Source organism: Falco naumanni, chromosome 5 (genome assembly GCF_017639655.2).
Source record: "Falco naumanni isolate bFalNau1 chromosome 5, bFalNau1.pat, whole genome shotgun sequence".
NCBI classification, from domain to species: Eukaryota; Metazoa; Chordata; class Aves; order Falconiformes; family Falconidae; genus Falco; species Falco naumanni.
The window spans coordinates 16,924,254-16,951,997 of NC_054058.1; the positions used below are offsets into that span (position 1 = coordinate 16,924,254).

The 27,744-nt window shown below is 39.8% G+C and overlaps 1 protein-coding gene across 7 annotated transcripts in view; it reads left to right on the forward strand.

Moving 5' to 3' along the window:
• ITPR2 (inositol 1,4,5-trisphosphate receptor type 2) overlaps nucleotides 1–27,744 on the forward strand; it is a 268,891-nt gene that overhangs the window by 57,065 nt on the left and 184,082 nt on the right. For 6 of the 7 annotated variants that reach the window (XM_040594004.1, XM_040594006.1, XM_040594010.1 and 3 more), the window contains 8 exons: nucleotides 10,067–10,111; nucleotides 18,895–19,049; nucleotides 20,478–20,577; nucleotides 20,722–20,882; nucleotides 23,121–23,262; nucleotides 24,044–24,202; nucleotides 25,135–25,307; nucleotides 27,530–27,649. In XM_040594004.1, the coding sequence (XP_040449938.1) occupies nucleotides 10,067–10,111; nucleotides 18,895–19,049; nucleotides 20,478–20,577; nucleotides 20,722–20,882; nucleotides 23,121–23,262; nucleotides 24,044–24,202; nucleotides 25,135–25,307; nucleotides 27,530–27,649 (1,055 nt within the window). The remainder of the gene's footprint in view (nucleotides 1–10,066; nucleotides 10,112–18,894; nucleotides 19,050–20,477; nucleotides 20,578–20,721; nucleotides 20,883–23,120; nucleotides 23,263–24,043; nucleotides 24,203–25,134; nucleotides 25,308–27,529; nucleotides 27,650–27,744) is intronic. The other variant, XM_040594005.1, reaches the window with a different exon arrangement.

The following is a 27,744-nucleotide window of genomic DNA, read 5'->3' on the forward strand; positions in this document are numbered from 1 at the left end:
GTGAGCGAGCTGCAGTTTACTTGAACAGCCTTTCAAACGCTGCAGGTTGGGACCACACAGCTGTGCCTTTCTCATGAATATACCTAACTTTTTCAATATTCTAATCACCCGGATAGAAGTCTCTTTGAACTGAGTATCAGCTTATTGATTGTACTGAGCCAGAACATGCACCTTTAATATTGTTCTCCATGTGTACAGCAGCTCCAGTTCTGTGTTTTCTAAACTGGATAATCTGTACCAAAACTATTAATGCTTGCTGTATGAGGACGTTAAACAGAAATACGTGTGCCCATGCATATGTATATGCACACACAAGAAATGCAGGATAAGTCTGTCATTCGTATTAAACTTCTCAGTTGAGATTGATATTACTAAAATAACCACACAAATATATATATATACACAAATATCAAATCAATGCTAGCCTCAGATATTGCAGTAGGCGATAGATGAACCACGGTGCACTGCTTGTGAAACATGGTGCGCGCATACATAATCACAGTGTGGAATTTGAAAGGAAAAATATGTGGTAATTCTGTTTTACTTAGTTGAATAGACTAAACTAGAGTTACTGGATACCTTGGCTGAGGTATGGCAGTAAATCTGCTGAGGTAATTGTCTTTAACACTTAATTAACTATACTATACTAAATGAATTAAGGTAATGCAGGTAAGATGGCAGCCTTAATGCTTACCTTCTGCGATTCTTTGAAATTGTGGCTATAAACAAAGCTTCAGATTATTACTGTGCCTTCCAAGCTAGTGCAGAGTACTGATGTTGTTCCAAAAGGCAATCTGTGCCCTGAAGTTCCTCTAGATGAAAGAGAAGAGTGAGAACAGGGTGGCCAAATGCAATAGGTTGAAGCAATGAGCTCTGAGGTAATGGCAGAACCAAACATACTTTTTCTGAATTGTAGTGTGCTTCATTCATTAAACCAAATTGTTGTTCATATAAAGACCCTTATTGAGTAAAGCTCTTGGGAGTAGCCTTGTCTTTGAAGTCGGTGGAACATGAACATCTATGTGCTTTAGGGGTCAAGGGTGTCTCAGATACTGACCTGATGGGTTTGGATTTCCCCTAACAGTTCTCACTTGTGCAACCACCCCCTGGACATTGACTATTGTAGGACTGAAGCCCCCACAACAGACACTTAACTTCTACATAGGAATATACTTCATAAATGGCTTGTACAGGATGGTTGGGATGGCAAGTTCTTTAGCACGTATTCTGATGATGGACAAGTCACAGAGATAAAGCTGTGCACTAGCTAGCTACTTTGGGAGAAGCAGCAATCTGATGTGCATCCCCAGTGCGTGTCCCACTGGAAAACTCCTCTGGCCTTTCTTATAGGGTTTGTTTTCTTCTTTCTGCAAGAGTGAAGGTGCAGGGTTTAAGCTGTAAAATGGATAAACTCCGATCAGAGTTCTGTTCTAAACTCTTTTGTTAAAGTCCCACGTGAAACATACTTCCAGCTTTGGCATTATTTGAGCACTAGATTCTCAAAGGAGCTTCTTTTGAAGGTAGGCGTGATTGAAGCCAGTTGGCCTGAGCAGCAGAGGGTTACATGCACGTGAGATGAAATGACAATTATATGAATATTCTAAATTGAACAGTAAGTCCAGTCCAACTCACCAAGGCTGTAGTTTGGTGGTAAAAGCACTTCAGTGGCAACGTGGGCTTGCAGAACTGTCGTGTTTCTGCGGGTACCTGGTTGTGGTCCTGTGACAGAGTGTGCCATCCCTGAGGTGGTATTAGCACAGACTCCACGGTGCGGGGAAGCGGGAACAGTCTGTGCGGTACGCAGGGCTGCTGAGCTGAGGCACCGGGGCACGAGCGGCTGGGGTGGGTTAACAGGAGCTGCTGAAGGCCTTGCCTTGCGGGGTTGTCAGCTGAACTTCACCTTGTGCTGGGGTAGACCACTTGCTGAGAAATCTTGAATCAACGGCCAATAAAAGTTACTCATATTTCTGTCATCTTTCTTGAGTCGTTTCTTCCCATATTATGTCACAGTTCTGTCAGAACTGCCCAAGTTTCTTTTCAGAGTAGCTTAAGTACATCACTCACTTTAAATTGAGAACTGCTGTTAATCTTGGTTTATGTTCTTTTAAATGGATTTCTGTTATGTCTCAGTATTAAAAACATTAGCCAGCCGTATGATATATGTCATTACAAAGCCATACTATTCATAATAAATTTCATCCTGTTGTAATAATCACTTGATTTGGATAATGGTGAATATAGTTGAGCACATGTTCAAGTTAATATTGATAGAAAATAATTATCCCCTGTCTTCTGAATAGGGCATAGTAAAGAAGCGGAACTTGCTACCCTGAGAATACAAAACAAAGCATTTAATGAGATTTTAAGAAAGATTACATATTTGTATGAGTAATAGTATCCTCAGCATTAGCTATGATAAAAAAAATGTAAAAGGGAAACGGTTCCTCTTTAGTTTTATGGACTTACTTTTCTTTCACCTTCTTAAACTGCTGTGGAAAATGGAGTATTGCATAGGATGTTTTATTAATGCAACTGAGACTGACTATTTGAAGGCCATAATTTAGGCCTTTTGATATCCAGTTTTTGGAAATTGGACTACTGGAAGAGGCCTCCTGTGTTCAGGAAGCAAAAATGGACCACTGTTTGCCAGAGTTTGTTTTTTGGGTGACGTGCAAGCAAGCCTTTGCAGGAAAAATTATTTATCCTCTGATCATACAGCTCATGCAGGGGAGGAGAGCACAGTGGTAGATGCTCTGTGGTTCCTTCTGCCTTTAGAAACAGTATGGCAGGTAACTGGATAAAACTGGGCTTGTTTAACTGAGATGTGCAGGTGCGTTTTGCTCAAGGGTAACAGTTTGCAAACCGGAGAAGGTACCAGGAGATGGCAGCATCCACCAAGACCTTCACACATCTGCTCACACATTTGATTTGTTGATACTGCGGGACCTCCTTACCTGGAGATTGCTTCAAAATCTTCCATTTGAGTCTTTTTTTTCCCAGTCTCTTCATTAAATGTTAATACAGCATTCTGATTAGTTTCTGTCTGTTGGTCTCAGTGATTAGAGGTTCTTGTTAGAAAAAGGGCTTGCCAAGGTGACAGGGTGAACTCAACACCATAAGCCTTATTTCTGTTTTTCACGTATCATAGGAGGCATGTGTTTTTGTTTTAAAGCTCTATAAGGAATGAAGGATAATTTACAGCTATGTGCGAAGAGATGGAAGAGATACAGAGACTAGAGGAGGAGGAGGAGGATGGATTACTGATTTACAGAGCCCGTCTAACCTGTTCCACAGACTTGGATAGGGCTTTTTAATGGGACGGAGTTAGAAGCTGTCCATTTAGCAAAACCCAGAGCTAGATTTTTCCAAGGTTTTTAAGAATCTTGAGAACGCAGCTAAACTTCTTGAGCTGACTTGTATTGACTTTTGTGGAACTTAGGAACAACATTTGCATCTGTCGGTGTGCAAATACCTTCAGAAATCTGGATCTCTGAGGAAGGTTTTTTCCCCCCAGCCAGCTAGTTTTGCAGCAGTGGTCTGTGACTCTGTTCAGCTAGGCTTTTTCGGTCCTGTCTGAAGTTGGCTGTGTTTGAGCCTTGTCTGTATACATGTTTAGGAGGAAGGGAAGCGTGAAGCCATTAATGCAGCATTTATTGTCATTTAGTCATTGTAAGGACTGCTTCTGTTATTAAAAGTACGACAACTGCTGTATTGCATTTTGATGTGTTCCAAAATAGCAAATGTAGACATGTGGTCTGTTCTTTAATGCATTTTTTTTGCTTATTATTTCAATATTATTTGAAAAGCTTTTATTCAATTATATTTGCGTATCTTTTTTTTGATGCTTGGAGGTTTAGAAGGTTTCCCTTGTTTGTTTTTTATTGTTGTTGGGTTTTTTTTTGTGTGTGTGCCTGTTTGTTTTTTTAACAGTAGAAATGTTATAATGTCTGATCCAGTCATCCCTAGTTATTTCTGGGAGGACCACTGAAAGACATGTGGGATATTAATATTTAGAATGTAACAGTTGAAGAGATGAGGATGCTTTTTCGCATAGCACATGTTGGCATGGAGCCGCTGAAGCGCATAACTCATAGCTGAGGTTATGGCCCAGCATTCAGGTTAGACTAAAGCATCTCTTAGACATTTTTCTTTCTTTTGACTTCCTCTGCAGAATGGGATATGGCCATGTGGGACTGAACACCATGTGCTGGTGGGTGGTCAGGTTCTTTGCCCTTGGTCACAGTAGAAGCAAAGGGATTTCCCAGTCACCGCTCCCTCCTGGCCTAATGTAGAGCTGCACGTTGTGGCGCCTCCAGCTCATGCTGCTGGTGTGAGACCTTTAAATCAGTGGTGAGTCAGGCATACCAAACCATTGGCCTGCCATTGCTTACACAGCAGCTAAAAATGCCATCAAGGTGACCTATCCTTTCTTCTTATGATGAGGGTGAATAATTGGGACAGGTAGGCATCAGAGCTGATTCCTGTTCATGTTTTGGACTAGCAGGGACAGCTATCCCTGTCCACCTCATGCTGCCTTGTGCCACATGGGGGGCCTGAAGCAGACAAAAAAAAATCAGTCTCCCAGCACTCCCCGGAAACTCCTCTGATCTGCTAAGACATGGCTTATAAAGCAAAACAGCAGAAAAATACAGTCCTGAAATAAAAGACCTTTAAAGACTTCTAAACTTTCGTCAGATGATGACTATCAGGAACTTTGTGCTGGTGCTGTGGCAGGATTGAATGGGGTTTATCGAGGTAGAGTCATAGTTAGTCTTTCTCCAGCAAGTTAATAAAATGACAAAAGTCCTTTGAATACCACCAAAGTCTTTGAAATTGTGCAAAAGTCCTTTGGATTTATTGAAAGCTAATCAGTATGACGTTAACAAATAACAAAGCAAGCCTAATGAAGGTAAAAGATTTGAGAAATGGGTTTTTTTTCTTTTGTGTTGGCTTTTTTTTCCTGAAACACTTGCCCTTGTTGATTGGGTGACAGGCAGTGTGTTAACAGGCTGGTTATCAAATGAAATGGGAACCGTTTATGTGTGTTGAATTAGATCCTTTTATTCTTTCTCTGTCAGGGTTTACTTCATAAATGTGAGTTTTAACCAAGTTGTTAAAACGCTCATTTAGCTGAAATTTGGCAATCTAAATCTTTCCTTGATGAGATGTTTTAAATATCCTTTACCTAGTCAACAAAATTTGATTAAAATCGGCATGGGTGTTTCTTTCCCCAAACTCCTCTCTCTTCTTCTTAATTGTGTTCAAAAATAGCCTGTTTGGGTACTTTCCATGCATTCCTCTAAGAAAGCAGCATTCAGCATGAAAGAGATATTCCAAACTATTTGTCCACAGTTGTTGGACTGTAAAGCATATTTTACTAAGTAAAGATGCAAAAATAAAATTAAACCCAGGAATAACATGTTAGTGAGAAGTGTTCTGCTCAATTGTAAAATCTCAAGAGATTATGTACTGTGTAGTCTTATGTATTAAAACCTTTAAGATTTAGCTTTGCCTAGCTTTAATCAGTAGGAATATCATCAGTGGAGATGACAGAGCCTGGAACTTCTAGCACTCAGTCTAGCAGAATACCTTTGAGAATTACCAGGGCACTTGCATTCTCTGAGCACCAAGTACCAGAAGTAACACACAAATACACACAGATGAAAGTTGTCTTCCTGCTGTGCAGACTCTGCAGGAGGATGACCACATTGTGAGGACGCTAGGCAAAAATTCAGGAATGAGATTCCTGATAATTCCAGATAACTTTAACCAGAAGCAGTTAAAATACTTTGTCTATACCTCAGTTTTCCACCTGTAAAAGATGGCTTCTATTATGTGTTTGTCACACATACTTTCTACTGGGGGCTTTCTGCTGCTCCCACAGTATGAGTATATTGGTATATGTATGCATTCATATGTCTGTTTTTTTTACATACCGCTGTGTACAAAGGCTGAGCCTGCAATCTGTCTAAGAGCCATCAATTTTTATACATCCAGGAGGACCACTTGCAATGCTGACCCTGACCTTCAGGCTCTTTCAGATACCCTGTGCAGGTCACAAGTTGGGAATTTGGCTTCTTACAAAAATGTGCAAGTAAATGCTAGTTTTGTTTAGATTAAAAGGATGTATTATCTTCTCTGTAGTTGCAAGTCTTTCTATAAATGCCAAAATAGTTGATTTTCATGTTTAAAAATAAGATTTTGTGTGGTAGTTGTGGCCTTCTTATGATACTGAATTTTATTGTCCGCTGTTGAGTCTGCTAGGCTGCTTCCACGCTCTTTTCTCCCCAGCAGATTTAGATTCCAAGACAAGTTGAAGTCCCAGATACTTCTTGTGAACTATATTGTGCAAATTGCATTTGCAGGTACAGTGGTACTTCCCTGTTGATAGGACCTTAGCATAAGGAAAAGCTTATGCAGCACCTAAGTCACTGTGTACTGTTAGCCTGTGCGTGTAAAACCGTGATGTCTTCCATGGTGCTGTGATGTGAGAGAAAAGTTGATACAGTAGCCCCATTTTCTGGAGCTGAAGAGATTTTATGTAGGCTGGAGGGTGTGTAGAGTTGGGTCTGGGTTCATATGTATAAGCAACTGAAGAAGATGAAGTGTCTGTGTGTCATAAATCATTGTCATTGGAGCTGTGAGAGCTGATCACCTTAGCCTTGCCCAAATGCAAAATCCCCACAACAGAGCTGGCCTTCTGCATGGTGGTGGAGTGAAGGACAAGCACAACTACTATCAGGTGGCCAGTTCACTGCCTCACTGATGTGAATTCTTCTTTGTCCTTCCCTAGTTGTTCTCTACTAATACAGTCTGTGTTACTTGATGTAGACCACCTCCCTTACCACCATATAGTGATTGCCGTTTACTCATGTGGTTGGGTTGTGTGGCCTTACATAGTGGGTGAGTGTTGGGATGTTATGGTGAGTCTCATGAGCTTGCCATTACATGGAATGAGTTTCAGGGTCTTTGATATTGTTTATCTTTCAGCCATGAGGCAGCTGAACTCTCATTTTGTGATACCTTTTTTGCTCCCATGCATGGAAAGGTAAAAAATGGCTGTAACTAAGTTTGTTGAAAAACAAGCAGCAGAGGATTAGAATTTCTGGATTATTCTGCATTGGAAAAGAAGCTGTTGCAGATATACTCAAAAAAAACCCCAAACATTTAATGAAGTTGTTACAATAATGACTTATACAATCACACTTGCTTGAGCTCTGCAGTTTACAATGCATCGTGTTCTCACTGCATATTGACTGTATGCACCTTCCAGTGGTGTTTTATAGAAATATACAGTACTGTATTTCATCTACATTTCAGTAACATTGCAAATTCAACACATCCAATGACACAAAAAAGCTTGAAGGCTGCTGAGCTTCAACAGGGCCCATTTTAACATAGTATTCTTAGTACTAAACACCTGCAAGGAATTTTACTTGCTTTCATTAGCAGCAAGGAAAAAAGTTGTTAATGTTATTTTCAAGGATTCTTTTGTTTTGGAGGCTTACTGAAGAACATGGAAGCGATCTTACATAAATCAGAAAAAGCAATAGATTTTGGAGTGTTAAGACTGTCACTGTGTCCTTAGCTGATTGTGCTGTACTTCAATATTGAAAAGGACTCAGAACAAGTGTAATATGACATGCACTACATGATTTATGCCACTCTACCCGAAGAATATAGTATGGGATAATGGCTAATACTGATTTTCAGAGATACTCAGCGCGAACAACTTCAGCTGAAATGAAAATGAAAGTGGCAGCTGCTCAGCACAGCCAAAAATGGGGCTGTGAACATCAGCCCTAAAACTGCCTTCCATTGTGTTTACAGTTTAACATCAGCATCTCAAAACTTTCTGTAAAGAACTACTTTTTAGTTATATTATTTCTGTTACAGTGGGGCAAGAAAACCCATCATTAAGGATGCACTTTATTTTTCATTTGAGCCTTCTGTCTCCCTCAGCCTCAGTCCACAAGTGAACTATTTTGGAAATTTGAGGGCAATCTGTTTAGTCATTTCTAAGTAGGCAAGAAGTGGCGTGGGAGAGAGTTTTTCCTAGTTTTTCCTGTTGCTATATTTTTTTTTAAAGCATCATTATGGTGAAAGCAAACAGCTGAAGAATAGCAGAATTCAAGGCCTGATTCATACTGGGTAGAAAAGTGTATTCACTGGGGCCCTTAAATGAAACACTATAGATTTATCCCGTTTGAAGATATAGTCCTCAGTGCACAGTTCTCTCTGGTGCTGATTCTAGTGTCAAGCCTGAGATGACTCAAACTTTTTCTTGCTTGCTTACAGCCAGCAGAATCTGAAGGTAGGGTAGAATTTAGCCTTTCTGTACCTTCCCTGCTGTGCTGGACGGCCAACATGTATGGCTGTGACTGAGGAGCGCTGCCTGGTAATTTTTTCAGTTCTGGATGGAGGACCAAAGGTACAGAGTCCAGCTTGGCTGTTAGAATGGGCAACTAGAATTATTCTAAGGTGTCAGGTGAACAAATGTAATGCTGAAAGAAGTGTGAGAACTTACAAAGAAACCAAACGTATACGAACAGTTACATATATATGTATGTATAACTTCTTGTTGTCTGTTGTTCAGCGTTCACGCTCCATTCCTGTTGCCGTATAACAGAAGTAGGTGGGAGCAGGAGCTAGGAGACTGTGTGAGAGTGTCGTGGAGGAGCAAAATGCAAAATTTGGGATAGGTGTCAATGCAGGGAGGAAAGCAGGCTGTCTAAATTAGATTTGTGAGGGTAACACAGTGGCTAATGCTAATACTGAGATGAAGACGGGGCAATAAACCTCTGGCCATTTCTGTGTTAGCACGTCAAGTCATGATGCAGAGGGAAGGTATTTTCAGCAGTTCTAGGAATATCTAAAAGTTTTCCTCCTTTCTTCAGGCTCATGATGTGGAGAAGAGCTGGCTTTTTTGGGGGTAAAGGGTTATAAATGATACAGTATTAATAAAAACCTTATAAACTTAATAAAAACTCTTTACAATAGTTGTCTGGGTGTTATTAGTTATTAGCCTGTGTTGTTAGATGTATGATGACATGATATTGAAAAGTTTTACTGGAATTCATTCAGCTTGCCCTGTGTAATTCACTTCGTACTCTTGCACGCTGGTAATGCCAAATTCAAAGCCAAGAAAATGACTGTACTTATCTGTAAGATGTATACATTGTTTGTTATTTAAGAACTAAATTACCTTATATAACTAATAATTTCACTTTAGCATTTTCAATGCTTTGACAGCATATCTTCTGTCAGGGAATATGGTAAATATTGAGGCAAAATTTTTTCATTATGTAAGTCAAATCTTGAAAGGTTTCATGTGCAGCCAATGTGTGGGCATATGTGTGTTTATTTATTTGAGTATATATCTGCCTACATAATCCCTCATCTTCTAGTCTACGTATTTTTGCTGTCAAAAGTAAAATCCTATTCAACACTGTTAAATAGTAATACTTTACACTTACTATTATATAGTCTTTCATTCAAGCTTCTCATGCTACTTTAGTTATTAATTAAGGCTTGATAATCCTGGCATGACATAGAAAATATTATCCCCCTTAATAATGGTTAAACAGAACCACAAGGTAACTAAACACTTGTCTGTAGTGGCATTGCCATTCCTGTTTCAAAGATGTGTTTTTTCGGAATCCACTGTCTTCCTGTAAAATCTCAGTAGACATGAAGCACTTTAATTTTTATCTCAATATATCTTCTCAAGGTCAGTGCTGGAAGTGGCTCTCTGTGTGTGTGACTGTAATTTGCTGTGTTTAGGTCAGTAACTATCTGTGCTGTCTTCATTGTTTTTAGTTTTAGTTGTTTGAGATTCTTCTCTTGAGTTAACAAGCTTGATTGCATGATGCACTTTTTTTGAAGTGAGGACATAGCCAGTTAAGTCAGTCAGTAATTCTTAGACTCTTGTTCTCATACTGCTTCTAAATACTCCACTGTCCTTTTGCAAGATGGATACATAATACAGAACTGAACCAAACTCTCCCCCTAGTTCCTAAATGTCTAAAAGCTATCAAGATAGTATTTGACTTCTTTTCTTTTCCAGCTTAACCCACACTATCCAGAAGGTAATAATGAAGGAAAAGCTTCGGTAAGTGGAATTTATATTGCATATGATCTGGGAAATACTGTATCATGAGCCCAATACAGCCCAACATAAGATAGTCCTTCACAGCTTTCCTTTTACTTATGTGTTAGGGCTGCTGGGATTGTTTTCTGTGCCCTGTGTAAGCTAGGGTGCAGCTCAGAACTGGTGTTACAGAAAGTTTTCCCTCGTGTAATAAAAATGATAGGAAACATATTCAAATTCTGTATAAAATTAGCATTGCGTGGAAGCTGTTCTGCTTGGTGACTGTAGATACAAATTTTATAAATTCTTCTCAAATCAGAGGTATTACTTCATGGCAAGCCCCATCATACTCTTTAGCAAGAAAACCAGAGACAAAACAAAAAAGTCTGGTTACTTACATACCAATACCAATTCTGAGGCTCTGCTAGTGGAGACAAGCCTCCTTGGAGCATGTTTGTCAGTCAAGTGTGGCGCTAAATCTAAGAACATGCTGAGACTCTTTTTATTGCCTATATTGAATACATGCAAGCAGATATTCAGGCACAGGCTTAGCCTGAGCCCTGCCACACTTCAGGCAAAAAGCATGACATTGTTGCAAGGATCCAAGTTGTCCTCGCTGCAGTGTGGACGGGTTGGACATAGGCCTTAGATCCTTTGCCTAGGAGGCAATGGCCTTTGCCTTGTACAATGTCAAGAGCAGGCTAGCTTATTCTAACTAACGAGGCAAGGCCAGACATGTTGTTGATAACGTGTGAAGGAAGTGGAGTTAAAACCCTGGGAGAATCATACTTTTACTGAGACAACAAATAGTCCCCCCCCCGAAATTATTCCTCCATCAAGTTCATGAGATTGCCTTGAAAACATCGAGGTCTTCTTCAAAAAAAAAAAATAAAAAAAATCAGTGTAGTTTATTTTTGCCTTCTGGCTTTTGTTCTTTAGGAGGACACACTTTCAAGTTTTTCTCTGTACAGGGAAGAATTTTTTATTTTTCATGAAACGAAACCCAAGATTCTTACATAATTGCATGCCTTCGGGACTGCAATTTTAATAAAAATGGAGACTTTTGTAGGAGTTGGCGACATTGGTTTTCCATCTTCCCTGTTATTTGGTATTAATGGTAATATAGCAATAACAGCTAAGCTGTCCAGAGAAATGAGAATTCTCTCTCATGAAAATACAGATGTTCCACCATTTTTTTTCTCATCCGTATTGGAATGACACTTGAAGCCCTTGGAGCTTTTGAGTGGAAATTGAGCTAAGTTCTAGAATACCCTAGTGAGGAAGGTGCTTGCTTGGAAAAGCCTGGGTTTGTGCTTTTGCTCTGTAAATATTAGAGCTCATCTCATAGACTTGCATCTGCATTAACATTGTAGTTCACACCATGACAGCACTTCTGAATCTCCGGATTATTCCCTTTTTAAGACACTCCAATTCACTTTGCAAAGCAGTCTCAGGGCGTGTAAACTTGTGTTCTGTTGGATGAAAGTTAAAAAGACAGGCATACCCCTGGAATGTATCTACTGGGCTCCAGCCTTTCATGGGTGAGAAGCCCAGAAAACCAGACTACAGCTAGTTTGAAGTAACACCTATGAAAACCTGTGTAGGATAGATAGTAGGCTCTCACCACCGAAGATCCAATCCTATTATACCACACTATACTAATTTAAATATAGTATAGGGTTTCCAGTTGTAGCAATTCCAGTTCATCTAAATAGTTAAACATTCCCTGGACTGGGTAATGAAGAAGGCACAAGAGTAATCTGAACATGAATGTTAAAGGTGACTTCTGTAGCAGTTTGACTTAATACTCCTGGGTATTGGTTTCAACTAAAACCCCATACCAGATAAATGAGATTAGATGAATACTTCCAATGAAAATCTAATCAAAACTGATTGATGATCAAAACTGATTTCTCTCTGGAAATTTTAATTGATGCAGTCAGCACTTCCTTGTGAAAAATGTTTTGTGAAGGAACTCCTAAGAATGTTTGGTAGCACCTCCATGTAAATCCAAGCCTACAGGCACTTTTAGCATGGTAGAAATCCCTTTGGATCCTCCACCCCCATATGGTCTTGTTGGAAACAGCATGAGTCAGCAGTGGCTATTTTAAGCCTTTGTTCTGGCCTTGAGCAACTGAGCAGAAAAGCTTCACATCCCTGCGCAGGATTTTTTTTCATGTTACATTGGTGTCGTGTTTTGAATTGTCCCTCAAAAGTACAATAATCTTACAGTATTTGTAATTGTTTAAGGGCCAGCTATGTCAGTCTTGCATCCAATATGCATATAACCTAGAGCGCACACACTTTCTTTGCTCCGTGTTTTTTATCTAGTGTTTCTTCTGCCAGGTGACTGCCTAAATGATTCACTGCAAAGGCATCTTCTTTTTCATCTTTTGAAGCAATTAATTTTGAAATACTGCCTGTGAAGTAAATCTGCTCTGGAGGGGGAGGTGAAGTGGACCTACCCCAGCAAAATCTGAAGTCTGAGTAGCAGGGAGATGGGAGATACATACCTGAAGGAAGAAACTGAGCCTGCAGCCTGTGTTTTTCTTTTCTCTGCTAGTCTGTTGGATAAAAGGGTACCAGCTCCCTCTCTTTCATCTGGGTTTTAAAGGCAGCATAACCATCTGTGCCTTTTGTGCCAACCCTTGACTCCTAAATGTATGATAGGGCTTCTTGTGCATGTTTGCTGCCTGGCTTACAAGTCCTGATCACAGTTGCTTAGGCAACTGAATTTTAGGGAGCAGCAATGGAGAAGGATGTTCCATGGTGCAGTAGTGGGCATAGGCACCTATGTTCTGCCAAAGTGCATCTTTTCTGCCTTGTCTAAGTGACTCAAAAGTCTAAAAGGGTTTTGGCTCCAGAGAACATAAATATTACTGGAAGTCACCAGGACTTTTGTTCCCAAGCATTAAAGCTGCGTTTGGACTGCGGTTCATTGTTCATTACTTCTTGAGAACCCAGCCAAATTGTCTTGTGAAACACTGCTTTTATTTCTGGTAAAATTTGGCCTTATGGTGAGTTAATTAATATTCTTTATACGTACTTTTATCACATCTAAACTCCAGAAGATTTATTTTTTTTACAATAGGAAGATCTTTCTGTGATTTAAAGACCTTATCAAAAGAAGGCTTCCTCATCTCTTGAAGTCTAGGAGATAGTGGTGTATTGTGCATGAAAATGCAGTGCTCTGTGTTACAGCTCCCATTAAATCCAAAATTGGTGTATTTCATGCTGCAAAGTAGTCTATTATTTCTAATCACAGCAACATGCAACATCCAGAAGAATGCTATAAACATTGGGGATATGTCAAGAACAGCTGGGAACCTGGCATTTGTTAGAGCCTTTGTATTAAAGACTGCCTTTGGATAGGTACCTTAACTCCATTTGTCTGTGTTTTCATGAGAGAGTGCTAATCCTAACCAGTTCCAATCTGGCTTTTATTGCTGAGATTTTTCTTAGGATTGAGACTGGTATGCATTTACTTTTCTTGTAAAGAAGTTGGACAGTTCTACCCTGGACTTATAGGTACAATTTGATGTATTTCTTTTGACTTCTGTTTATCTATATTTATAAATTCCAAACAGCTCTGCAGTTCAAAGTTTTCTTTCTTGCTTCCAACCCAGGTGATTTTTTTTCTGATAAACACTGTAAATTATTTGTTTCAAAATTTTATTTTACCTTCCAGCAACTAAGTTTGTTTAATCAAAATTTTACAATGCGGGACACAGGTGATGCAGTTTAAACAGGTAGAATAGGCTTGGGGAATTATTTTTTTTTTGAAGGCTTGGTTAGGAATTAACCTGGCAATCAACAATCTGAAAAACATCTAAAAAAACCCCAAAACATCAGCTTTAAAATGGCAGTGTTGCTGGCTTATATAAAGCCAGCAGTCAGACTACTTGAGAGGCTGGGGGGAGAAGGGAAGACACGGATGCCGGCACATTATTATTATTCTGCTGCTGCACACAGGTCTGAATCAGCTCTGAAAACGCATACATTGTTTCTTACAGAATGTCTCTGGCTCCTAACAACAGAATTGCAACGTGATGTCTCTCCTAAAAATGCGGTGACTCACAAATGAGTCAACAGTGAAGGTGTTATAGGAGGCTAACTGCTGTGCTGTCTGCCAGGGCTTCGTGAGATGCAGGAGCAAGGCTGGCCATTAATTTACTCGATTTTCTTTTCATATAGAATTTTTAAAATCATCTAACCTATGGAGTTCTGCTCACATTACTGCTCTGTGAAAATGCTGGTTTTGTAAGAGCTTCCTAAACTGGGTTAACATATTGAGATACCACATTGTATTGGATTTAACAGGCATTTTCAGAACTCTGACTGCTATTAAATTTAATTTCTGCTGAAATCTGTGGTGCAGCTTAATGTATTCATGCAGGAGCAGGGCATTATCCTTGTCTGTCTCTATGCCACAAGAGGTACCTTCACCAATTGGAATTGTAGATCGGGTTTCTAAAAGAAAAGGTATTTCAGGTCTGACATGTTTTTGTATTTTTTTGCAGTTGAAATGAAGGCCCCTCTGTAAGCAAAACTCTATGTAAATGTGATACCCAGTTGAGATGAATAATGGGGGTTTGGGGGAGGTCACAATTACTAGCCAATTATATTAAGAGCTGTGAAGAAGGGTTATCTGCTGGGCTAGAAGTCTCAAGAAAGATAAATCTGATTGTACCTGATTATTTTGTCTCTGATTATAATATGGGATTTGTCTGCAGTTACATTTGCCCTTCAAATTGCAAACTTTATATTATGCCAGTGTTGGGATTTTTAAGCTCCTTTTAAAATTGGTATGATGCACTGCAAATCAGGTGATAGGCCAGGAGTTACGGACTTTGCTGTGAGCCTGGATCAGTATTTCCACTCCTCACCAAAGTGGCTGTTTGTTTTCACTAACTAGGATAACTCTTCTTAACTGTCAGCCTTTGCTTTCCTAGATGAGTCCCACCTGGATGAGCGCCCTGGCTGCTGGCTGTGTGCTGGGGGTACGCTCAGTTCCCCCTCCTGGCAAAGTCCCATTGTGCCTGTGAGCAGTGTGCTTTGCTTTACTGCTGCAGAACGGGACTGGCGGTGGGGGGCTGACAGCCCTCCAGCCAAGTGGACACTTAGGTTTTGTTGGGCAGAGTGGGCTGACTCTGCTCTTTGTACCACCCAGTATTTGGACCAGGTCATTCTTTTGGAAGATGTAGGTTCAACTCCTGCCAGGCAGAAGAGGAGCTGAATATGCATTTCCTTCATCCCTTGAGTGATTTAACCAGTGCGTGACAGTGAGGTGATTCCACCTTTTTCAACTGGGATATGTATCTGATTTGACTTGCGACAGCCTGTCACTAGTTTGCCAGTAGCTTGGGACAATCAAACCTTTTTTTTTCTCCCTCAGTGAATTTAGTGTTTGATAATATTGTTTTACCCACGGTTCTTGCGTTTCTTCTCTATACTCCTAGCATGTAATTCACCTGCCTTTTTTTTTTTTTTTGGAAGTCTTAGGAGTGCTTCCTTTGGCTGTCACTGATCACATCAACATCTCTGAGAGTGTCCATTGGCTTCCTCTTCATGCTGCTTTAAGCTGAATTTTCTTCTCTCTCCATTTGACTCCCTTTACAATTCTTTTCCTCCCTTCTCTTCAGAGTCCGGTTTTGCTAACTGCATCTGCTTGTATGCCAGTTCCTCACCTGAGCAAATGTCATCTTGTTATCATTTGCTTAGGAATGCAGTGCTGCTTCTGAGCTGATCATATTGTCTAATTAATTTTAAATAGTGTAATACTTTCACTTCTTTCCACATCCTCATATAGACTCATGTGCTGATGCAATAAATGGCTATGTGAAGTGCAGATTCTGATGACTGCTTACTAAATTTAATTAATCGTAAGAAACTTTGTCCGCATTCTGTGTCTCTCATACAGAGGCATGTGCACACGCACTCAGACATAAATTCAGACATAAGTAGAAATCCATGTATGTTCATATACAATGAAAGTATTGCTCTCTGTCACACTCTATGTATATGAGTTGTTTTCAGAGCTGTCACATTGAGGGTCACTTCTTGTTACATGTTTTTTTTCCAAGGCTAGTGCTTAACACCCATAATCCAGATTGGGTTGTGAGGTCTCAGATCCTAAAATAACATTATAAGGAGAGTTCTGAGGTTTCTGCTGGAGTCCAGACTGGAACTACTGTACAGCTCTTGTGCAGGTCTCATTTTCCTCAGCTAAGCTTTGCAGTTAGCAGTGTTGCAGGCACTGTCTTGTTGAAGCGGACTTTCATTTTAGGTTAAAAACCAGCTCTTGCATATATACCAGGTGTGATTTGACAACTGCTGAGCCTGGTTGGCGAGATTTAGGCCTGATGATCCAACTCCGTCACTTGCTTGTATCTATACAATGTCTGGGGAGACTAGTGAGCATATGGAGTCTGCCCCAAACTGCACAATGACCCTCTCCACAGAGCGAGTGGTTAGCGTGAACTGCTGAAGCACAGCAGACCTGCCTTTGGCTTTGCCTACTGTCATAGAAATCTGTGCGTGTACATAATGACCTATTCGGGATTGTCACACATTATATCATGACTGATGATCAAAAAACTTAGTAACACAGAGTAGAATATTGTTGCGTAATTTGGTCAGAGCCATATCTTTCTCAGAGGCCCAGGGGAAAAAACCGGCATAAAATTATGTGTCCTGCCTTTTTATGTACCAGTCTTTTCGGTTTGGAAATTACAGTAGAGTGGATAGTTTCTGGGAAGCCCTAACTAGATTTGAATGTAAGTAATGGGAAATATCCGAAAGTCTGGATGGTGTTCTGAACTATTCGGTGCTATTCACCCTATCCATAATTAATTAATTATTAATTTATAAACTGGTATTAATTAAAATTGGTATTAATGGTTAATTAATGGTTAAAATTAATAAATTTTAAACTGGCTTTCTGGTTTTCTGTTTTCTTTGGAAATTTGGGAAGTAGATTTTCATTTGATGTTAGACTCTGACTCACTGTTATGCTCTTAAGATGATTTTCGTGTAGTTTGCTGGCCTTTCCAGTTTGGGTCTCTTCCTGAGTATGTAAAACAAAACATGTATGGAAATGACAAAAAAATTGCTGTTTTCTCAATCCTCACATACAGATTAAGTTTTTTGTGTGATTTTGTTTAATATTTTTTGGGGCGTGGGATATGGTAGGATGTGAGGACTGCCAGATGAGTTTACTCTTGTACTCTTGTGCGAAGCACAGGAGAATGTTGCCCTTTGTCTCAGCAAACCTTCCTCTCAAAAACTAGTGAGAGAACTCTAGTGACTAGATGACCCTAAGAAAAACTTCTGAGGGGACGTCTTCCTGGGTTTTTTTTCCTACTGTCTCTATCCTTGACAGAAGTAATGGGATGCAAAGCTGGCATTTTTTGGCCTTGATAATGAAAAAATGGATGTTTTGGAAGGATTCACAAAGTGCCTTGAAATGAGATGATAACTAGATATTTCGTACATAGTTTCACTCATCCTTGATTTTGTTGCTTAATCTCAATTGGCAATATGAATCATCAAAGCTTTGCCCTTGATTATCCCTTACAGTTTGGTTTTAATCAAGGTACTAATGCAAACTGAGTACAGTCTAGCCTCTTCACATTGCTTTGTACATCTCTTCCCTAGTGGTGCATTATAAATCATTATAATAGTATGTTAGGTTACCAGTGTTTGATTTTTTCTCTTTTGGCTTTCTTCATTACTCTTTTCCTCTCCCTCCGTGATATATTTTGTGTACGTGAAGGGCCCTGGGCTGCCAGTCTCTTAATTGGTTATTAGTCTTCTGTAATATGTGTAACTCCACACCCCAGAGGAGCAGCTTTTACTTATGCCAGTAATTCTGTTGGTTGCTGCATGGTTACGGGCACAGACTCCAAATTGCTCCTTCAAGCAAAGATACATGCTTAGGGAAGGTAGCATTTGGAGTCTGTGAAGACAAAAAGTATGCAGGTAACTAAAGATGAAGATGGCCGCTTAGTGGTGCTGGGTCACAAAATTCCCACGGACTTTCAGCAGATGGTGGGAGGAAGATCACCACCTTAGATTCACATGCGTCTCTTGAGGCACCAGCGCAAATCTGTAAACCTATCACTTGAAAGCTAGGCTCCTGGAAGGGAAAAAGCTTCTCCAGTTGCAGTGGGCAAACTCAGACCTGTGTTGGATCCAGCCTCCAATTATCAGCCTGTGCTAAGATTTCTAATATGATCTGGCTGGTGCTTTGTGTCATTGTCTTCCAATGGCAAGTTGATCTTCAGGGAGCAGATAGTCTGGTTTGCACTGTTTGGAAAGTGTGCTGCTGTGATTCTGACCATATGTGAGGAAAATAACGGTGGATTTAGGCAAATTTATTACTTTCTTAAATCACTCACCCCCCCCCCCTCCACCCACCCCCCTTAAAAAGTCCAATTTTCATTAGTCCTCTTCTTTTAACTTTGGCCCTTTCCAAATGAGCACTGTGTAGTTACATCTGTTGGGAGTGAAGGGTCTGCCACTACCGCAGGTTTTTTGAAGTTGTAGGTGTCAAGTAATAATGTATACGGTACTGCAGTCTCTCTGTAGCTTGTGACCTGCTGTTGTTCTAATGACTGTCTGAGACCCCATGTGCCTGGGGCAAAGTGCATCCTTTTGTTGCACACTCAAAAGCCAGTCATGGTACGTTCTTACTAGAATGTAAAAAAAGAAAAATACAGTTTAGATGTATTAGTTGTCCGCAAAGTAATTGGAGAATTTATAATGGGCCCTCATACAAGCAAATAACCCTTGTGCCTAATCAGCAGAGAGACGGCGACCTTCCTGCTTCAAAGAAGAAACGCCAAGCAGGGGAGAAGATTATGTATACTTTGGTCTCTGTGCCACATGGAAATGACATCGCATCTCTCTTTGAACTGGATGCCACCACTCTTCAGAGAGCTGATTGCCTGGTTCCAAGGTAATAAAAAAAGGCATGAAAAAAAAAAGGGGCAAAAAATAGTGCTGCATTGACAGGGTTTCTTCCTGGCATTATGCTGGTGAGTAAAGCAGAAAAAATTAAACACGAGCAAGTATTATCCTTCAGTTAAAATCTGAGGAGTGTTTGTGGGTAAATAAGGGATGTATAAAACATGATACTGCTGCTGTGACTGAGTAAAATAATGATAAGGATAAAGCAAGTGAACTTAAAGAGAGTCTGTGAAAAGTAATGAGCTAAATATTGCACAGATATATATAAGGAAAGAATTGAGCCCTGTGCACTGTTTGAAAAAACTGTACTGCTAATAGATCTAACTGAATGGTTCCCAACAAAATAACATGTATGGTGAACTGGGCTTCTGTGTCACTGATGGATCATGATGCCACTGAACACATTTGTTATTCAAATGAATTCAGCAAGTGGCTTCTGGGTTTTAATTGTCAATATTTGAAATTTCAGCTGTGTTGCTTAGCTGAGATTGGCTAGATAAGTCACACGGTGTTGGTTGTGACTGAATGGGCATGTAGACACTTGGGGCTAGTTGTTATGAGGGTGGATTTCCGTTGGTATCCGCTGGTATGAAGCTGGGTATCCGCAAATACTGATGTATGCAGCTTTGAAGTGTATTTGCTATGCTGAGTTTTGCCAGATAATTTGCTTACTTGAATACTCAAAGCCCATCAGCATGAAAAGGAGAGCGTGAATGAAGACCACAGTGAATATATTTAAAAAAATAGAATTCAGAGTAAAAATTGTAATTGATTCCTCAGCTCTGCTTTTTTTGATAATACCACAGATTATCATATGGAAAGAATTTAGAAGAATGTCATGTCTGCTCTTTGTTCACTTGATTTTCAGTTGAGAACTGGTACTGTAAATGCTTGCTCCCTGGAACAAGGGTTTGCAGATCGTAATGGTGAGGCTGTGAAACCATGGTCAGTTTTACTTTCTGGCTTTTGTGCTGTGGCAACTTGAAGGGGTTCATTACTCTGTGGAAAAAAATAATAAGAAAAGAATTGGGTTTATTCATGAAATGTATTTCTATTCAAATGGGATTTTTAACACCTTCCTTTTAAACTTCTTTTCCTTAAGGAATATTTTACTCCTAGGCTTATATAAATACTTTAAAACAGCATTCTGCATAATCCCAAGATGCTGTTTGTTCTTGTTGCAGCTCTGTTCCGGGTGAGAAAGAAGGAGACAAGGGAAAAGGGTACTGCAGTATCTTTTAGATCTCCCTTACCTTTTATTACTAGTGGCTTGTGTGACTCATGTCCTCAGGTCACATATTATGGTCATAGAATCATTTAAGTTGGAAAAGACCTCTTGTGCTGCATTGCATCTCACCTTCCCACTTCAGCTCAGGGCTGATCCATCTAACCTCTTGTTTGCTTTCTTCTCCTTTAGGAACTCATATGTCCGACTGAGGCATTTATGCACAAACACTTGGGTCACTAGTACCAGCATTCCAATAGATACTGATGAAGAGAGGCCTGTGATGTTAAAGGTAAACACATATATCTTGGGGTTGAAATCCCAGACTCATTCCTCAGGTTCTCTACTGGTGATCTCAATTCTAACCTATAAAATATACATAATTATTAGGATAAAGGTAAGAGAATTACTTACATCAAACAAAAAACTATTGCAGATTGGGACGTGCCAAACAAAAGAGGACAAGGAAGCTTTTGCCATTGTATCGGTTCCTCTGTCTGAGGTCAGAGACTTGGACTTTGCCAATGATGCGAACAAGGTTCTAGCATCAACTGTTAAAAAGCTGGAGAATGGAACGATAACCCAGAATGAAAGGAGGTTAGTGAGTTTTATTTTTTTCCCTCCTAAATTGGTATTTGGTTACTCATGACATCATGACGTCACAGTAATGGGTAAGTTAGTAACATCTGTGTGGACACAGGGGTGACTTGCAGATGACACTGGAGTGCAGAGAGTGCTGACCTGGGATTAGATAACATCTCTGTCAGAGCATCCTTGTCGCGCCGCAGGCAGGTCTGTGCGTCTCATCTGTAAAATGGGGATAAACAGCACTTCCCCAGCTCGCTGGCCACATAAATAAATGGGCAGTTCCCTGGGCAAATGTAAAGTGTTTGTCTTAATTTCTTTTGATAAGCCACTTCTGAGCTGTAATATGGGGACCCATTGCATTTGATTCCCATGTAGAAGAAAGCCATCTATACAGTGAGCAGCATGGCAGGACTCTTGATTTGTGTGGAGGTCACTGTACTGCGCATTCATACTGTGAGAGCAGTAGAAGGAGATCTGAGAGTGACCAAGAAGCTGCCCCCGTAGTCCCTTTCCTTTTTTATTTCTGTTTTTCCCTGTTCTCTTTCCCTATTTTACATAATTTTGTTTACCCTTTGTATTCATCCATGTTTCAGCTTAGCGCTATTAGAGTGTCTGTTCTTCACACCCACCCCTGAATTAAGGGATTTTGTTTTATGTTGTAGCCAAATATATCCCACTGCCAGTGATGTAGTTCGCTATTTGTTTTCAGCTGTCTGTGGTTAAACTGAGTATTAGACAGCATCTCTGGCAGTGTTAATTTGTAACTTCTATTCCGCCATGCATCATATGCAGCTTTTTGCTGAAAATGTTAATTTTTGGTGATAAAACAGAATTTTTGCTGTCGGTTGTCAGTAGCAATTAGACCAGATGGTTTAATATCAGGTGGAGGATTTATCATAACAGGCAGATATGTAGTGGCCTGGCTGTTGGTACTCAGCCTTGAAAAGCTGATGGGCCATTTCATGATTGACTTGAACCAAAGAGGGTTACAACATAATAAAGGTATGACATCCCTGTATTAACCTTGCACTGCTGTGTCACTGCAACCCAGTGTTGTCAAGTCGTGATGTTGACAGACTGCTATAACACACGTGTAAAACATTTCAGAGAGGTTTCAGAATAGTGCCATTATTTGCTTGTTCCTGTGACTTCCTTTGGAAAAAACCTGTCTCTTCCCTGTCTCATTACCTTCCTGCTTAGGTAGGTAGGGGTCCCAACAGTTTATTACTGGTTGCTCTATCCTACATCTGCCTTTTCTACTTTTTCTGTTGGGAGGGACCTTGCTGTTCTCCACCAGTGGGCTAAGATTTTTAAAACTAAAGCTAGCTCAGAGGGTTTAGCTGAACAGTCCAGCCCTCCTCTGGGTAATGGAGGCTTTGTGTCTGGCTCCCAGAGATGACTTTGAGACTCTGCTGAGCATCTTCCTGTCACTTTCATAGCATGCCTACAGGTTTAGTTGTTATAGGCCAGATGTTGTCCAAATTCAGATGATGCTTCCGCAAGGTAGGAGACATGCCGCGTTTTGTTTGTAAAAGATTGCTAGTTCTTTTAAGGGACATTCATTGAAATCTGCAGACATCCATACTTCTCTCTGTGCAAGCCTCGTGAGGTATGTTAATAACAAGGAGGCAATGACCACTTTCTTTTTGTGTTTGTATATGTATTCTTTCTTTTTGCATTTTCTGAAGGTAGGAAAGAAGGAAATACTACTGCCTCTGTCCTTTTTAGCACTTCATTCTGCCAAATCTTTTGTGTAGCAAAAAGTGAAACAAATACAGTAATTTTTCAATAGTTTCTTGTGCTGGTAGGGAAATTGTCTAGTGGCAGTATCTTTTTATTCCTCTATTCTGAGTCCATCATCGTGTTTCATGGACCCGTGTTTGTGATCAAGTATAAAAATCCTTGCTAGGCTGTGTAAGAGTGTCTTTCTAGTGTTCCTGGGCCTTGAGGCCAACTGGTATAGATTTTGGATTTCTGAATACTCTGCATCAATCCAGCATTCTGTATTTTTCTCCCTTTTTCCCTCTAGTTGTTGTTTAATGCCTTGGTAAACATCCATGTGATAGATTTAAGCTTCTGCTGAGCTGAGGTCTGGAATCCTTAAGTACATGTCAAACTTAACCTTGCAGTGATTGAAGTTCCATTGTGCTAGATAAAGCTTGTTCTAAAATGGTGATTTTCTTTCTTAATGAATCCTAGCAAGCATTGAATGACTGTATATGATAATGATCTGTCTATTCATTCTAGGTTTGTAACAAAGTTACTGGAAGATCTCATTTTCTTTGTTGCTGATGTGCCTAATAATGGTCAGGAAGTTTTGGATGTGGTCGTTACCAAGCCAAACCGGGAACGACAAAAATTAATGAGGGAACAAAATATATTGGCTCAGGTATGTCCTACTGTATTAATAACTTACTTGTATTTACAAACATTGTAGGAGAGAGTGATTTGAGAAAATGTTATTTTTAGGTAACTTGTTTTATGCCATGTTGGGTTTGTGTCTGGTTGGATTGGGTAGATAGGACACTGCTTGGTCAAGGCTCACCTCTTGGTCTGTGAATCAGATAGAAGCCCAAGGGTCCATGTCTGATGGCTGTTAGTTTCATGTAATCCTGATGACTTTTAAGACTACATTTAATAGCAAATTGTTCATGAAATTTTAAATAAGCTTGCAACATGGTCCCAATCCTGCAAATGTTCCCCATACAGGAAAAATTCTAATGCCCTTATGGATCTCTGACTTTGTATGAGGGCCAACTTGCATGTAAATCAAAATTAATATTCTCTTTAAGTAGCCTGCTGGAATAAATAAAAAAAGAAAGTGAAAAGGGTGAAACTAGACAGTAGCCAGTATTGTCTTTTTTCATCCTTAATTTATCCAACATTAACACACTTAACTAACAATGTTTAACATCGGGGATAGCAGTGAAGAGAAAGCAATGTCAATCAGGCTGGTGGGAAATGAAAAGCTAAACGCATAAAGCTGTAATGTCTGAGATTGTGCCCCCACTTGTATTTAGTCCTATGCAGAAAAGTGTGGTGATTCACTTCTGACTTTGGTTGATAAGGCTGTTGTGCTGGTCCTGTCAGAGGACATTTCCATTGACAGCTATAAGTTAAGCAAAAATCTGGGTTTGATTTTCATTCTCAGTGATTTTGATTTTGAACAGATATTTGGCATCCTCAAAGCTCCTTTTAAAGACAAAGGTGAAGGATCGATGCTGAGACTTGAAGACCTAGGTGACCAGAGATATGCCCCCTACAAATACATGTTAAGGTTATGTTACAGAGTTCTCAGACATTCCCAACAGGACTATAGGAAGAACCAGGTCAGTGGTATTCAAGACAGTTTTCCTGCTGATTTCTATAAGTATGTATTTGGGGTTTGACATTGCTCTCTGTGCCTACAAGTGGGATTCTGTGGTAACAGTGAAAGGACTGGGTTTTATGTAGGTTAGTAGGAAGAAGTCACTGTCATATACTGCCTCGTGCTGAGGAACAGTGTTTTTGTTTTGTAGGCATTTGTATGTGAACCAGATGATCAGCAATGAGTATCATAGGTTCACCTTGTACTTTCACAGACTGAGACTGGGGTCCACTGCTTCATTCATGAGCTTTCTCTTACTAAAATTATGCTCTTGGATGCTGGATTATAAAGTGGGAAGTCTGCAAAACTGTCCTTCTGTTACTTAAATATTCATAGAGGGATGGCAGTGAATCTGATTTCCCACTGCTGAAGACTCCCTGTGAGCAAGTATTTCAGAACATGGTGTCAAGTGCTTTGCACATGGCAGTGGGGAAAAACTGCACTAACTTTATAGGACTAAAGGGACTAGAGATAAAAGATTGAACTGCTATGTGTGGCTTCTTCGTTTTCTTTCTAATGCTTTACAGAAATACTTCTGTCTTGAAGGGAGAGAAAGGCAGGAGGGGAAGACTTGGGAAAGAGAAATCTTAAATGTTATAAAAACCTTTTGTTTTTTCCTTTTTAAAAATTAGTTGCCATTTCCTGAAATTTGTATATATTTTCATGGATTCGTTCCTTTGGTTTATGAGAGAATAAGAACAGTTAGTCATCCCTAATATTGAATGTGTTTCTTGCTGTACATATTTCAGGTGTTCAGATGTTCTTTTGTTCAGGCCAGTTCAGAGAGGAAAATTTTGAGGGTTGTTTTGATTGCTAATTAAGCTGGATGCCTCTGGTTCTAAAAGAAGAACGTGACTGCTTAACAGATAGTCATGGGAATTTTAATTTTTTCAGGAGTATATTGCTAAGAACTTCTGCGTCATGCAGTCCCAGATTGGTTATGATATCCTGGCAGAAGATACCATCACAGCTTTGTTGCACAACAACCGAAAGCTGCTAGAGAAACACATCACGGCTAAAGAAATAGAGACATTTGTTAATTTACTCAGGAGAAATCGAGAGCCAAGGTTTGAAGTGGTGCATGTAATGTTCTTTGTCTGTATTGATAGCTTTTATATTTGCAGTAGCTGTGAATCTACCTGCTGTTCATTGTTTTGTTGTCTCTTTCTCCGAGTCTATTTTTTTTTTAACCTGGCAGACAAAAAACACAGATGTACAGAGTCACTCTAGAAAATACCAGAACTACCTGTAATTCTTGGGATTTGTCCATATCTGCATTTCAGAACTAGAGTTTACTGAAGAGGGGGATTATACTTTACAGGACAGTTTTGAAAATTTGGTTTTAGTTCAGATTTGAACAAAGAGAAACAAACAAGTTTTAATTTCTTACAACCCTGCAAGCTTCTCAGTGAAACTGCCACTTGTGTTGGTTCCCCTGCTAATAATCTTGGTGCACATTACACAGATAGCAATTTTTCTAAGCTTTTATTGGTATCAGTTTCCCTGCAGGTTCTGATTCCAGATCAAACCTGAAAGGGTCCTAGGGCAGTGAAGATTCCAATGAAGATGTGTCATAGACCAGATCTTGTTCCAAATGAAAAATGCTGGACTTGAACTTCATTCGGCTGGAAAATTTTTTTATTAGCTTTAGGTCAAAATATAACGGAAATGGATTTTTTTTTTTTAAATGGAAAGTCTATCTGTTTTTTTCATTGGATTTTCAGTTGTAAAATTACCGTAAGTAATAGAAACATAAGAAATTAATGTACTGAGGGCCAAATAATGTCCTCTGTAATTGAGAATACCATTTTTCTGTTAGCGATTAAGGATATTGCTCAAGGCCCTCGTGCTTCACTGCTTCAATTATTCGCTATATGTATGCACCCATTTTGACTTACTCTGTAATCTCATTGCCTCTTCCATGCTAAACTGTTGGGTTTGGTCAGTGCTAAGAGGAAATCACGTGAGATCAGCTCCTTCTTCTCAGTGCTGAAGGGTCCTAGTGTTTACTGACAGGCGCATGTCACATTTTTTTGTGGTGGAGGATGTCATAGTATTTGTTGCATAACTACATTCTGCAAGTGCTATGTATTCACTTCTTTAAGGCTGAAGTCTAAGAGGAATAAATGTTTTAAAAATATACCTTGCCAAGATGACGCAATCTGAACAGTAAAGGCTTGATTTTACGACACTTATTTTCATGGAGAGTCTTGTAGACTTCCACAGCACTGCTGGTGTGAATAAGGATTGTGGCAGTATACTCTACAGGATGATCACCTATAGAGGTTTGAGCTATTGGATCCTTGAACGGCTGATAGTAGATGGTCAGATTTTTTTACCTGGATTTCTAAGGGAATATATGATCTCTGTGTGTGTGCATGTCTACTCATATCTGCTCCCCCACCAGCTCTTGAGCTTCTTGCTTGGCTTTAGCTACGTTTGCTAGAGGAGTGGTGGGCTCAGAGATACTCAGTTCATATGAATGTCATGAAGCAGCTACATAGAGGGAAGAGGCCCTTTTTATATTCCAGTGAGCAAAGGCTGCATTTTGGGCTTCTGTTTATACACACAGAGGAATCCTTGAAAGAGGAACAAGAGGAAGATAACCTAATGAATATCCCAACTGCAAGGAAAGCCCTAGCGTGAACTTTGTTACAGAAGACCTAAATTTGAGTGACAAATTCATAGGAAACTGATTTCCGTGCAAAGGTTTTGTTATTTCTGCTTCATGTGGAACAACCTCTTTGAATACAGAGCTTGTGTCTTCAGGCCCTGCCAGATCTTCACTCTTCACTAACTGTTGTCTGTGTCACTTCAGAGATTTTAAGAGGCATTTTTCAAAGGTAGAGGTGTGGACTCCTCCAGTGCAGTGGAGTTCCTCAGAGGGCACACAGCTATCTCCAGCACAAGTAACATCTCCTTGCTACTTGGGTTAGGGAGACACATGTTACCTGATGGGGAAGGTGAGTGAGAACAGCCTCAGGCTGCTCTTAAGTTCTGGCACAACTCTTTGGCCTTTGATTTGCTGAGAAGTGTCACACTTGGGATATTTTTCTTTCCCTGACTGATTGCTCAGCACCATTTAAAGTGACTCTCAAAGCTATTACTCATCTTTATCTGTTGTGAGTTGGAAGAATATGAATCGGCAAAGATCATATGTTGATAAATCTTATGATATATGCTCCTTTGAGCATACTAGTGAGATTTCTACTAGAGATTTCTACTGCAGTGTTTCTGTCTAGTACTTTAAGTCTTATGTTCTGTTGCATCTGTGATTTTTTGACTGCAGATTCTTGGATTATCTGTCAGACCTGTGTGTATCTAACACCACAGCAATACCAGTAACTCAGGAACTCATCTGCAAGTTTATGCTGAGCCCAGGGAATGCTGACATTCTCATTCAGACCAAGTGAGCATCTATAACTGGAACACACCTGTTTGTTATCTACTCTGTTGTTATATTTGTGGCAATTTGCTAGTGGCTCCATTGTGAATGGTTTTTGT